This window comes from Alosa alosa, chromosome 2 (assembly GCF_017589495.1).
Source record: "Alosa alosa isolate M-15738 ecotype Scorff River chromosome 2, AALO_Geno_1.1, whole genome shotgun sequence".
NCBI classification, from domain to species: Eukaryota; Metazoa; Chordata; class Actinopteri; order Clupeiformes; family Clupeidae; genus Alosa; species Alosa alosa.
This window is the reverse complement of record NC_063190.1, coordinates 37,724,094-37,738,439: the sequence shown is the minus strand read 5'-3', so window position 1 is coordinate 37,738,439 and position 14,346 is coordinate 37,724,094. Positions and strand designations below refer to the sequence as shown.

The 14,346-nt window shown below is 48.0% G+C and overlaps 1 protein-coding gene across 1 annotated transcript in view; it reads left to right on the top strand.

Moving 5' to 3' along the window:
* The window catches only part of LOC125285667 (neutrophil collagenase), a 30,493-nt gene extending 30,437 nt beyond the window's left edge, over positions 1–56 (top strand). Inside the window, exon 11 of the mRNA XM_048230207.1 lies at positions 19–56. Within this exon, the coding sequence (XP_048086164.1) occupies positions 19–56 (38 nt within the window). The remainder of the gene's footprint in view (positions 1–18) is intronic.
* The last annotated feature ends 14,290 nt before the right edge of the window (positions 57–14,346 follow it).

The window sequence follows — 14,346 nt, the reverse complement described above, 5'->3', positions numbered from 1 at the left end:
GCTCCTTTGTGCAAACAGCTCAGACTAACCTCTGGGCTCAGCTGTATAACGACTAGAGGCTCTGCCAGCTGCCTAACTGGTGTTTGAGTCTTCTATACATGTGTCCGTTTGTTACCTTGCTTGTGTGGGAAATAGAAATCATCAATGGTTAACCATACCCTCATGAAACTTAGACATGTGTCTTAACGACAGTCATAAACATGTGCAACTTTAGTCTAATATGAAGTTAATGAATCAGCATTTTGGTGTACTAGTAATTAACATGAAGGATTAGCACCGTAGTGTACTAGTAATTAACATGAATGATTGCTTCTCCACAGGATTTGTGTACTTCTTCAGAGGAAACCAGATGTATGAATATGACCTCAAACTGAAGTATGCTACAAACACTCTGCCAGCCAACACATGGCTTCGGTGTTGATGAGTTTAGACTTGACTATTAAGCATGTTTTTCTCTCAGTCAAGATGAGTGAATTGTGCATGTGTAATGCATATGTATTGCATAGATACATGTAAATATGTAAAATGTTGTTGAAATTTAGCTTTTTTATACTGCCTTTGTCACATGTTATAAATGCAAGTCCTATCAGATAAGATGTATGTGTTGTTGCATTAGATCATAGGTTCTCAAAGTGCGGCCCGCTGAAACATTTCTGGCGGCCCGCGATAACATCTGTAAAACTGTTACAACTGTACTGTGTGCTTTGAAAAGAATGAATCTCTGTTTAGTGGCCATCGGGTTTTCCTGTGGTGCTTTGGTAGCTGGAATTGCTCCTGAATAAGGCCTATGCTGATAAGAAGCAAGGCACACTGAGACTGTTTGTTGTAAATAAGTTTGTACTTGAAATGGACTGTAACCAGAACTGTTATATCCCAAATTTGTCTGTTGAGGGTATTTTTTCACAAGTTTTGCCAGGTGTAGCCTCAGTTATGAATTAAAATGTGTTTAATGCAATAAATATAAACTGTACAGATGCAACCTGCTCATTAAAATGATTACAAATGGGGTTTAATGCAATACATATAAACTGTAGAGATGCAACCTGCTGATTAAAATCATTACAAATGGGGTTTAATGCAATACATATAAACTGTAGAGATGTAATCTGCTCATTAAAATGATACAAATGTGTTTAATGCAATACATATAAACTGTAGAGATGCAACCTGCTAATTAAAATCATTACAAATGGGGTTTAATGCAATACATATAAACTGTAGAGATGCAACCTGCTCATTAAAATCATTACAAATGGGGTTTAATGCTATACATATAAACTGTAGAGATGCAATCTGCTCATTAAAATCATTACAAATGGGGTTTAATGCAATACATATAAACTGTAGAGATGCAACCTGCTCATTAAAATCATTACAAATGGGGTTTAATGCTATACATATAAACTGTAGAGATGCAACCTGCTCATTAAAATGATACAAATGGGGTTTAATGCTATACATATAAACTGTAGAGATGCAACCTGCTCATTAAAATGATACAAATGGGGTTTAATGCAATACATATAAACTGTAGAGATGCAATCTGCTCATTAAAATCATTACAAATGGGGTTTAATGCAATACATATAAACTGTAGAGATGCAACCTGCTCATTAAAATGATACAAATGGGGTTTAATGCAATACATATAAACTGTAGAGATGCAACCTGCTCATTAAAATGATACAAATGGGGTTTAATGCTATACATATAAACTGTAGAGATGCAACCTGCTCATTAAAATGATACAAATGGGGTTTAATGCAATACATATAAACTGTAGAGATGCAACCTGCTCATTAAAATCATTACAAATGGGGTTTAATGCAATACATATAAACTGTAGAGATGCAATCTGCTCATTAAAATCATTACAAATGGGGTTTAATGCAATACATATAAACTGTAGAGATGCAACCTGCTCATTAAAATGATACAAATGGGGTTTAATGCTATACATATAAACTGTAGAGATGCAACCTGCTCATTAAAATGATACAAATGGGGTTTAATGCTATACATATAAACTGTAGAGATGCAACCTGCTCATTAAAATGATTACAAATGGGATTTATTCTCCAGGTTTTTTTTCTTTTTCTCCCCCCCGCCCCTTTGGTGGCCCTCAGCTAATGTTGGGTTCCTGAATTGGCCCTCAGTTAATGTTGGGTTCCTGAATTGGCCCTCACCAATCACAACTTTGAGAACCCCTGCATTAGATATAGCAACATTAAATTTACATGTTACAAATGCAAGTCCTATAAGATAAGATGTATGTGTTGTTGCATTAGATATAGCAACATTAAATTCACATGTTATAAATGCAAGTCCTATCAGATAAGACGTATGTGTTGTTGCTAAGGCAACTTTAAATTCAAATAAAGCGTTCAATGTGAGAAATATTGTTCTTCTGTGTGTTCTTAGACATTCCTCGTGTCTTTGCTGTTGCGTTCACCAGTTCTGAAATAAAAAGGGCTGGCTGGCCACAGACCCCACATCAGCCCTAAAAGCATTCCACTGAACTCTCTACACACACATCTTGCCTGCTCCTTTTAAAGGACTCCTTTTTATGATTCGCCCATATGCTAGCTGCCTCTGCCTACATTACTCAATCATAGCTGCCTCTATCTACATTAATCTCAATCATAGCTGCCTCTATCTACATTAATCTCAATCATAGCTGCCTCTATCTACATTAATCTCAATCATAGCTGCCTCTGCCTACATTACTCAATCATAGCTGCCTCTATCTACATTAATCTCAATCATAGCTAAATCTCAATCATAGCTGCCTCTATCTACATTAATCTCAATCATAGCTGCCTCTAGCTACATTAATCGCCTCTATCTACATTAATCTCAATCATAGCTAAATCTCAATCATAGCTGCCTCTATCTACATTAATCTCAATCATAGCTGCCTCTATCTCATTAATCTCAATCTATGGCTAAATCTCAATCATAGCTGCCTCTAGCTACATTAATCGCCTCTATCTACATTAATCTCAATCATAGCTAAATCTCAATCATAGCTGCCTCTATCTACATTAATCTCAATCATAGCTAAATCTCAATCATAGCTGCCTCTATCTACATTAATCTCAATCATAGCTAAATCTCAATCATAGCTGCCTCTATCTACATTAATCTCAATCATAGCTAAATCTCAATCATAGCTGCCTCTAGCTACATTAATCGCCTCTATCTACATTAATCTCAATCATAGCTAAATCTCAATCATAGCTGCCTCTATCTACATTAATCTCAATCATAGCTGCCTCTAGCTACATTAATCTCAATCATAGCTGCCTTACCTGAAGACTGAATACTTACCTGAAGACTGAATACTTACCTGAAGACTGAATACTTACCTGAAGACTGGAATACTTACCTGAAGACTGAATACTTACCTGAAGACTGAATACTTACCTGAAGACTGAATACTTACCTGAAGACTGAATACTTACCTGAAGACTGGAATACTTACCTGAAGACTGGAATACTTACCTGAAGACTGGAATACTTACCTGAAGACTGGAATACTTACCTGAAGACTGAATACTTACCTGAAGACTGGAATACTTACCTGAAGACTGGAATACTTACCTGAAGACTGAATACTTACCTGAAGACTGAATACTTACCTGAAGACTGGAATACTTACCTGAAGACTGAATACTTACCTGAAGACTGAATACTTACCTGAAGACTGGAATACTTACCTGAAGACTGAATACTTACCTGAAGACTGAATACTTACCTGAAGACTGGAATACTTACCTGAAGACTGAATACTTACCTGAAGACTGAATACTTACCTGAAGACTGAATACTTACCTGAAGACTGAATACTTACCTGAAGACTGAATACTTACCTGAAGACTGGAATACTTACCTGAAGACTGAATACTTACCTGAAGACTGAATACTTACCTGAAGACTGGAATACTTACCTGAAGACTGGAATACTTACCTGAAGACTGAATACTTACCTGAAGACTGGAATACTTACCTGAAGACTGAATACTTACCTGAAGACTGAATACTTACCTGAAGACTGAATACTTACCTGAAGACTGAATACTTACCTGAAGACTGAATACTTACCTGAAGACTGAATACTTACCTGAAGACTGAATACTTACCTGAAGACTGGAATACTTACCTGAAGACTGAATACTTACCTGAAGACTGAATACTTACCTGAAGACTGAATACTTACCTGAAGACTGGAATACTTACCTGAAGACTGGAATACTTACCTGAAGACTGAATACTTACCTGAAGACTGAATACTTACCTGAAGACTGGAATACTTACCTGAAGACTGAATACTTACCTGAAGACTGAATACTTACCTGAAGACTGAATACTTACCTGAAGACTGAATACTTACCTGAAGACTGAATACTTACCTGAAGACTGAATACTTACCTGAAGACTGGAATACTTACCTGAAGACTGAATACTTACCTGAAGACTGAATACTTACCTGAAGACTGAATACTTACCTGAAGACTGAATACTTACCTGAAGACTGGAATACTTACCTGAAGACTGAATACTTACCTGAAGACTGAATACTTACCTGAAGACTGGAATACTTACCTGAAGACTGGAATACTTACCTGAAGACTGAATACTTACCTGAAGACTGAATACTTACCTGAAGACTGGAATACTTACCTGAAGACTGGAATACTTACCTGAAGACTGAATACTTACCTGAAGACTGAATACTTACCTGAAGACTGGAATACTTACCTGAAGACTGGAATACTTACCTGAAGACTGAATACTTACCTGAAGACTGGAATACTTACCTGAAGACTGAATACTTACCTGAAGACTGAATACTTACCTGAAGACTGAATACTTACCTGAAGACTGAATACTTACCTGAAGACTGAATACTTACCTGAAGACTGGAATACTTACCTGAAGACTGAATACTTACCTGAAGACTGAATACTTACCTGAAGACTGAATACTTACCTGAAGACTGGAATACTTACCTGAAGACTGGAATACTTACCTGAAGACTGAATACTTACCTGAAGACTGGAATACTTACCTGAAGACTGGAATACTTACCTGAAGACTGGAATACTTTACCTGAAGACTGGAATACTTACCTGAAGACTGGAATACTTACCTGAAGACTGGAATACTTACCTGAAGACTGGAATACTTACCTGAAGACTGGAATACTTACCACCGGATTGGCCACCGGGCTGCGGTGCTGTCTAAAGTAAGGCTGAAGACTAGTTTTCAAAAGAGATTTACCTGAGGGAATCGGGACTATGACTTTTCGCTTGAAGAGACCTTGTTTAAGTTTTGACGGTTGAACAATCAACCTTATCCTTAGTTACCTTTTTGTTAATTCCCCAGAACTTGATTAAAAACCTTCGTTATACCCTAAATTTGTGTCCTTGCACTGCTGAACTGTCCCGCCGAGAGCCGTGTAGCCTCTCATGATATCACAACACACACACTGAGGAGGCGAAAACCCCAGAGACGCTGGTGTCTATCACCAGCACATACATTGGCTGGATGGGAAGCTATTGAAGATCATAGCAGACTATATTGCCACTGTATGCTACATCTTTAATCTTAGTCTTGACAGCAATATGTGCCCTCAAATCTGAAAAGAGGCTAAGGTAATCCCTCTACCTAAAAATACTTGTGCTGGCTCAAATAGCCGACCAATCAGCTTGTTATCTGCTTTAAGCAAATTGCTGGAAAAAATTGTATTTAATCAGATACAATGCTACTTCTCATTGAACAACTTGACAAGCAACTACCAGCATGCTTACAGGGAAGGCAGGGCCGGCCCGAGGCATAAGCAAACTAAGCGGCTGCTTGGGGCCCCCTGACCACCAGCGGCCCCCAATTGAGTTTCTTTTTTTTTTTTACATAATAAATAACGTAAACAATTGTGACATCAATGAATGAATAAATGAAACAATTAATAATTCAAAACAAGAAAATTCTGATTTCATGATCAATATGCCTGCCTACCTCTACTGTGTCTGCCAGCCTTTGAGTCACGCGCATGAACTAGACACCTCGGGTTCATAGACAATTCGTGCAGACACTGCATCAAGTTCAAAAATCGGAAGAGACGGTAATGTTAAGAAAAGTCACAAAAAGGACGGGATCCCTCTGGGTGCGAAAACAGAAAGAAGAAAATAAGGAGAAGAGGAGGAGAAAAACGAGCAAGATACAGGTATGTTAGCATGATTATTTACAGCATGTGTTGTGCTTGAGGTAGCTAGCTAGCAAGATGCAGGTGTGTTTGCATGATTATTTACAGCATGTGTTGTGCTTGAGGTAGCTAGCTAGCAAGATGCAGGTGTGTTTGCATGATTATTTACAGCATGTGTTGTGCTTGAGGTAGCTAGCTAGCAAGATGCAGGTGTGTTTGCATGATTATTTACAGCATGTGTTGTGCTTGAGGTAGCACCCATATGCTAACAGATGGTGGCAGGCCTGTACGATCATCTATTGCTACGTTGTACCGAGGCAACCACTAAAATAAAGACGCAAGGCGCAAGTCTGGTACGGATCATCTCATTGCCACGCGTCAGCCTGATGCGCGCTTAACCGAACTGGGCCAGCTGGCGGGCGCGTCTGCACTTTGACATTTCACGCACGTGCTCAGGCCTGATAAGAAATACTTCATGCTGATCGTAGCGTGTCTGCGTTCTTGATCATCTGCTGTTACGTGTCCAGCCTGATAAGTAGCAACCAGCCGTGCCAAGACGGTGCGTTCTGCGCGATCATCTACTTGCTACCGTGTCAGGCCTGATAGCAGCCGAACAGCAAGATGCAGGTGCGGTTCGGCACGATCATCTACGTTATCGCGTCAGGCCCGATAAGAAACAGTCAGCCGCTGACGCAGGCGGCTCTGGCACCGATCGATTCGTTATCGTACTGCGCCTGGGATCGAAATTACCAGCGCGACGCAAGGCGCGTCTGCACGATCATCTTCACGTTACGTGTCAGGCCTGATGTTGTCCCAGCTGCAGCCAAAGATGCGCGCGCGTCTTAACGATCATCTACGCTAATGCAAGTCAGGCCCTTGATGCGTTAACCAGCGCCAAAGATGGCGTACCTTGGTACGATCATTCATTGCTTACGTCAGTGGCTCTGATAACCAGCGCCGCCAAGACGCAGGCGCGTCTGGTACGATCATTCCGCTGTTAATGCGTTCGCGCAGCCCCTGAGGCAAAGAACTTAGCCAGCGCTGATGCGGCGGTGCGCTCTGGTACGATTCATTGCTACTGCCTTGCGCCTGGAGGCAGCACCAGCGCCAAAGACGCAGGTGCGCCTGGTAATGATCATTCATTGCTACCGGGTTGCGCTCGATAGCAGCCAGCCGCTGATTTGCGCGGGCTCTGCAATTTGATCACTACGTTACTGCTCTTGCGCTCGATGCGTTAACTTTCAGCGCCAAAGACGCAGTGCGTTCCACGATTTCACAGCACGTGTTGCGCCTGAGTAAAGAACCAGTCAGCAAGACGGCGGTGCAGCCTGGTAATGACTTGATTATTGCTAATGCGTCAGGTTTGAGCCTAAAGAACCAGCCGTGCCGCCAAAGACGGTGCGCGTCTGCGATTCATCATTGCTTAATAAAATAGGGTCGGCGCAGTTAACTGAAAGCGTGCCGCGATTTGGCGGCAGGTTTGTACGATCATTCATTGCTACGTGTCAGGTTTGAGGCAGCTAACTACGCTGCAAGACGCAGGTGTAAGCTCTGTACCGATCATCATTGCTAATGTGTTGCGCTCTGGAGGCAGCCAGTCAGTTGCCAAAAAAAGCAGGTGCGTCTGTACGGATCATCATTGCTAATGTCTTGCGCCTGATGCGTTAACCAGCGTGCCGCTGACGCAGGCGTGTCTATACCGATCATTCATTACACGTACTGCGTGCCTGATAAAGAATCAGCCAGCTGCCGACGGCGTGTCTGGTACGATCATTCACAGCACGTCAGGCTCTGGATGCGGTTAACCAGCGTGCCAAAGACGGCATGTCTGCACGATCATTCATTGCGTTAATGCGTTGCGCCTGGAGGCAGCCAGCCAGCCAGACGCAAGTGCGTGTCTGGTACGATTCATTCACGTTACGTGTCAGGCCTGGAGGCAGCACCAGCCAGCCAAGATTTATGCGGCCTGGTACGATCATTCATTGCCACGTGCTCGGTGTCGATGGCAGCAACCAGCGGCCAAAGACGCAAGGCGTACTCCAAAATGATCATTCACAAGCGTCGCGCTTCAGGCCTGATGTTACCAGTCACAAGACGCAGGCGCGGCCCATATGATCATTCACAAGCACGTCTTAGGCCTGGCCAGCTAACCAGCCAGCCGCTGACGGCGCGTCTGGTACGATCATTGCTAATGCGTCAGGCCTGGATAGCATTGAACAGCCAAAGACGCAAGGCGCGTCTGGTACGTGATCACCACAGCACGGCCAGCCGATGCGTTAACCAGCGCCGCCGACGCAAGGGGCGCGTCTGGTACGATCATTAATGGCTACGTAACAGCTCGAGGCAGTTAACCACAGCGCCAAAGACGGCGTACGGCACGATCATTTTGTTACGTGTTTGTGCCTGATAGCAGTTAACCAGCGCCAAAGACGGCGTGTTTAGCACGATCATCTACGTTAATGTGTCAGGCTTGGAGGCGAAAGAACCATGTGCCAAATATTTGCGTACGGTACGATCATCTTTTCACGTTAATGCGGCCAGCCTGAGGCAGCGACCAGAAGCGCCAAAGACGCAGGCGCGGCCTGGCACGATCATCATTGCTAATGCAAGTTGCGTCGGAGGCAAAGAACTACTAGCCAAAGACGGCGGCGCAGCTCCAGCACGATCATTCACGAGCACGTGTCAGGCCTGATAGCAGCAACCAGCGCCGCTGACGCAGGCGTACTGGTACGATCGATTCGCCATACGTGTCACAGCCTTGATGTTAACCAGTCAGCCAGCGACCTAAGGGGTGCGGCTCTGCACGATCATCTACTGCTTAATGCGTCAGGCCGAGTGTTAACCAGCGCCAAAGACGCAAGGGGTGCGGCTCCAGTACGACCATCTACGGCACGTGTCAGGCCTGGGATGCGGCTGCCCCAGCCGCCAAGACGCAGGCAGGCCTTGCACGATCATCTACTGCTATCGTACCAGCCTGAGGCAGCCAGAACAGCCAAAGACGCCCGCGTGTCTGGCACGATCATCTTTACCGTTAACGTGTCAGGCCTGATGTTAACCAGCGCCAAAGACGGCGCGGGCTCTGGTACGATCATTCACGTTATCGTCTTTAGGCCTGATGCGTTAACCAGCGCGCCAAAGACGGCGTGCCTGGCACGATCGATTAAGCACGGTCAGGCCTGATGTTAACTGTGCTGCGCCGTGGCGACGCAGGCGGTGTCTATACGACGATTGCCGTTAATGCGTCAGGCCTGATAGCAATGAACAGCGTAAAGACGGCGGGTGCGTCTGGTATCAGATCATTCGCTGCGCCACGCGTTGCGCCCTGATAAGTGAAACAGGCCAGCTGCTGACGCAGGCGTGCCTGTACGTGATCATCTACGGTTAATGCGTCAGGCCTGATGGGGCAACAGTCAGCCAAAGACGGCGTGCCTGGCACGATCATCTTAGCTGCTACGTGTCAGGCCCGATGCGTTAACCAGCGCCAAAGACGCAGGCGCGTCTGCACGATCACTACGTTAATGCGCCTTGATAAGCAAACAAATAGCCAAAGACGGCAAGTGCAATTCCGGTACGATCATCTGGCTGTTAATGTGTTTGCGCCTGAGTTCAACAGCCAGCTACCAGCTTTGGCGCGTGTCTTTTTTTTTGCGACGATCATCTACTGTTAATGTAACAGTGCTCTGAGGCAGTTAACCAGCGCCAAAGACGGCGCGCGCGGTCGGTACGATCATCTGCCGTTAATGCGTCGGTGCCTGAGCGCAGCTAACCAGCGCCGCTGACGCGCGGCCTGCAATGATCATCGCCATTATACGTACAGGCCTGATGCGTTAACTACTGCCGCTGATTGGCGTACGGTACGATCATCTACGTTAATGCCCTCAGGCCTGAGGCAGTTAACCGCGCCAAAGATGCGGCGTGTCTGGTAACGATCATCTACTGCTTACCGTGTCATTGCGCCTGATAAGCAATTAGCCAGCAAGATGGCAGGCTCTGGTAATGATCATTCATTGCTAATGTCTTAGGCCTGATGTTGTTAACCAGCGTGCCAACATTTTATGCGTACCTGGTACCGATCATTTCCGCCGTTAATGTACCAGGCCTGAGGCGTTAACCATTAGCCAGCAAGACGGCGCGTCTTGGTACGATCGACTACGTTACCGTACAGCCTGATGCGTTAACCAGTTTCAAAGCGCGACGCAGGCAAAGGCCTGCGTACGATTCATTTCACGTTAATGCGGCTTGCGCCTGGAGGCAGCTAACCAGCGCCAAAGACGGCAGCGTGCGGCCTGCACGATCATCTACGTTATCGCACAGCCGCAAGATAAGTGTTAACTGTAAAGCGCCGTAAAGACGCAGGGTGCGTTCTGCAATGATCATCTATTGCTACGGCCAGGCCTGATAGTAGCTTCAACAGCGCTGACGGCGTGTCTATACCGATCATTTTTTCACGTTAATGCGTCAGGCCTGAGGCAGCCAACTTCACAGCGTGCCAAAGACGGGGTGCGTCTTTGCACGATCATCTACTGTTGCTGCCTTGCGCCTGATAGCAGCCAACCACAGCGCCACGCTGACGCGGCTCCAGTACGATCATTCACGTTAATGCGTCAGTGCCTGGAGGCAGCAACCAGCGCCGCCGACGGCGCGGCCTGTACCGATCATTTACGTACGTGTCGGTGCCTGATAGCAGCCAACAGCCAAAGACGCAGGCGTGGTCTTGGCACGATCATTTCGTTAATGCGCTCAGGCCGATAGCAGCCAACAGCAAGACGGCAGGCAATGGCACGATCATCATGCCGTTATCGTAACAGGCCTGATGCGAGCTCGAACAGCCGCTGACGCAAGGCGCGCTTCATACGATCATCTTCACGTTACGTGTCAGGCCTGATGCGTTAACTGGCGCCGCCGACGGCGGCGTGGCCTACAATGATCATTCACGTTAATGCGTCAGGCCTTGATAGCCAATAGCCAAAGACGCAAGGCGCGTCTGGCACGATCTATCTTCACAGCACGCAACAGGCCTGAGTTCACCAGCCAGCGTTGTTTTGCGCGGCCTGCACGGATCATTTCATGTTAATGCGTCAGGCCTGAGGCAGCGAACCAGCGCCGACTTGCGTCTGCAATGATCATCTACGCCACGTGTCATCTTGATGCGGGTAACCAGCGCCGTGCCATTTGCGCGTGTCTGCGCACGATTATCATTGCTAATGCATTGCGCCTGATAAAACCAGCCAGCGCGATTTTGGCGCGGCTCATACGATCATTCACTGCTACTGCTCCAGGCCTGAGGCAGCAACCAGCGCCAAAGACGGGTGGCGTGCCTGGTACCGATCATCATGCCGTAACAGCCTGGAGGCAACAGCCAAAAAGACGGCAGTGCCTGGTACGACACTACGTTACGTCTTTGCGCTCTGAGGCAAAGACCAGCGCCAAAGACGCAAGGTGCGCTCTGTACGATCATTTTTTTACGTTAATGCGTCAGGCCGGAGCGTACACCAGCCAGCGCGATTTGGCGTGTCTGCGGCTTCGATCATTTCATTGCTACGTACAGCCTGATGCGTTAACTAGCCGCCAGCAAAGACGCAGCAAGTGCGTTTCCGTACGGATCATCTACGTTATCGTGTCAGGCTCGAGGCAGCAGTCCAGCGCCAAGACGCAGGCGCGGCCTGGCAATGATCATTTCACTAAGTACGTGTCAGCCTGAGGCAGCACCAGCGCCAAAGACGCAGGCTCTGGTACGATCATCTTTCACTGCTAATGCGTCAGGCCTGATAAGTAGCCAGTCAGCCAAAGACGGCGCGCAAGCTCTGCGCACGATCATCTACGTTACCGTACCGTGTCGAGTGCGTTAACCAGCGCCAAAGACGCAAGGCGCGCCTGGCAATGATCATCACGTTACGTCTTTGCGCCTGATGCAGCTAACCACAGCGCCGCGACGCAAGGCGCGCTCTGGCAATGACTGATTCACGTTAATGCGTCAGGCTCGAGCCTCAAAGAACCAGCGCCAAAGACGGCTGCGCGTCTGCACGATCATCTACGTTAATGCGCTTGCGCCTGATAAAACAGTCACGCGACGCAGGCCTGCACGATCATCTACGTTAATGCGCCTGCGCCCTGAGGCAGCCAACAGCGCTGACGCAGGTGCAAGTCTGCAATGATCATTCGCCGTTAATGCGCTTGCGCCTTGAGGTACCAGTCAGCGCGATTTTTGCGCGCGGCCTGGGTACGATCGACATCTACTGCTAATGCGTCAGGCCTGATGCGTTAACCAGCCAGCCAAAGACGCAGGTGCGGTTTGGTACGATCGATTAATGCTAATGCGTCAGGCCTGGTTCTCAGTTAACCAGCGGCCAGCGACGCAAGGTGCGGCCTGCGCACGATCATCTTCCATTGCCATCGCGTCAGCCTGATAGCAGCCAGCCAGCCGCCGACGCGGCGGCGTAGCCTGCACGATCATCACGTTGCCTGTACGGAGGCAGCCAGCCAGCAAGACGGCAAGTGCCTGTACGATCATTTCACATACGTGTTGCGCCTGAGCCAAATAGCCAGCCGTGCCGTTTCGCGCGCCTGGCACGACTACTCGCTGGCACGTGCCGCCTTTATGCAGCACCAGCGCCGCCGACGGCGCGCCTGCACGATCATTCGGCCGCCACGTGCCGTGCCTGAGCGCGTTAACCAGCCGACGCGGCGTGCCTGCACGATCATCACGTTAATGCGTTGCGCCTGATGCAGCCAACTGTCGTTATCGCGTGCGTCTGTACGATCATTTCGCGTTAATGCTCCCAGCCTGAGGCAGCACCAGCCAGCCAAAGACGCGCCTCGCAAGCCAATGCGTCGCGCCCGATGCAGCAGGCCCGCACGATCATCTACGTTAATGCGTCAGGCCTGATGTGTTAACCAGTCAGCCAAGACGGCGCGCGTCTGCAACATCATCTGGCCGGTTAATGCGTCAGGCCTTGAGGCAGCAATCAGCCGCCGTAAAGACGGCGTGCGCTCCGTACGATCATTCACGTTAATGCGTCAGGCCTGATGCAGCACCAGCCAAGACGCGGCCTGCAATGATCATCTGCTGTTAATGCAGTTGCGCCTGATGCGTTAACCAGCCGCCAAAGATGGCAGCGCAGTCTGCACGATCACTACTGCCACGTGTCAGGCCTGATAGCAGCCAACCGCCGCCAAAGACGCAGGCGTGCCTGTAATGATCATTCACTACATTGCACAGCCTGATAGCCAGCCAGCCAAAGACGGCAAGTGCGTCTGCACGATCATCACGTTACGGCCAGGCCTGATAGCAAACAGCGCCAAAGACGGCGTGCGTTCTGCACGATCATCTATTGCTACTGTGTCTTTGCGGCCTCTGAGGCAGCTAACCAGCGCCAAAGACGCAAGTGCGTCGGCACGACTGATTTCATTGCTACCGTGTCAGCCTGATAGCAGCGAACCAGCCAAAGACGCAAGGCGCGCTCCGTACGATCATTTCACGGCACGTGTCAGCCTGATGCAGCCAGCCAGCCAAAGACGCGCGTGCGTCTGCACGATCGATCTACTGCTAATGCGTCAGGCCTGATAGCAGCCATCAGCCAAAGACGCAGCGCGTGCCCTGGCACGATCATTCATTGCTAATGCGTCAGGCCTGAAGGCAGCCAGCCGCCAAAGACGGCGGCAAGTGTCTGCACGATCATTCGCTGCGCTACCGTGTCAGGCCTTGATGCTGTTAACCAGCGCCAAAGACGGCGCGCAAGCCCGTACCGACTGATTCGGTCGTTACACGTGTCAGGCCTGATGCGGTACGAAATAAAGACGCGCGTGTCTGGCACGATCGACTACTGTTAATGCGTTTGCGCCCTGATCAGCTTCATCAGCCGTGCCATTGTTTCGGCGCGGCCTGGCACGATCACTCAATGTTAATGCGTCAGGCTCGATGCGGCTGAACTGCAGCGCCAAAGACGGCGCGCAAGCCCACGATCATTCTGCCGGTTAATGCGTCAGGCCTGATGCGCAATCAGCTGCGCCGCAAGACGGCGGGGTGCGGCCTTGGCACCGATCATCTACTTTAATGCGCTCGCAGCCTCGATGCGTTAAACCAGTCAGCCAAAGACGCAAGTGCGTTCTGCACGATTGCTACTGCCTTGCGCCTGATGTTA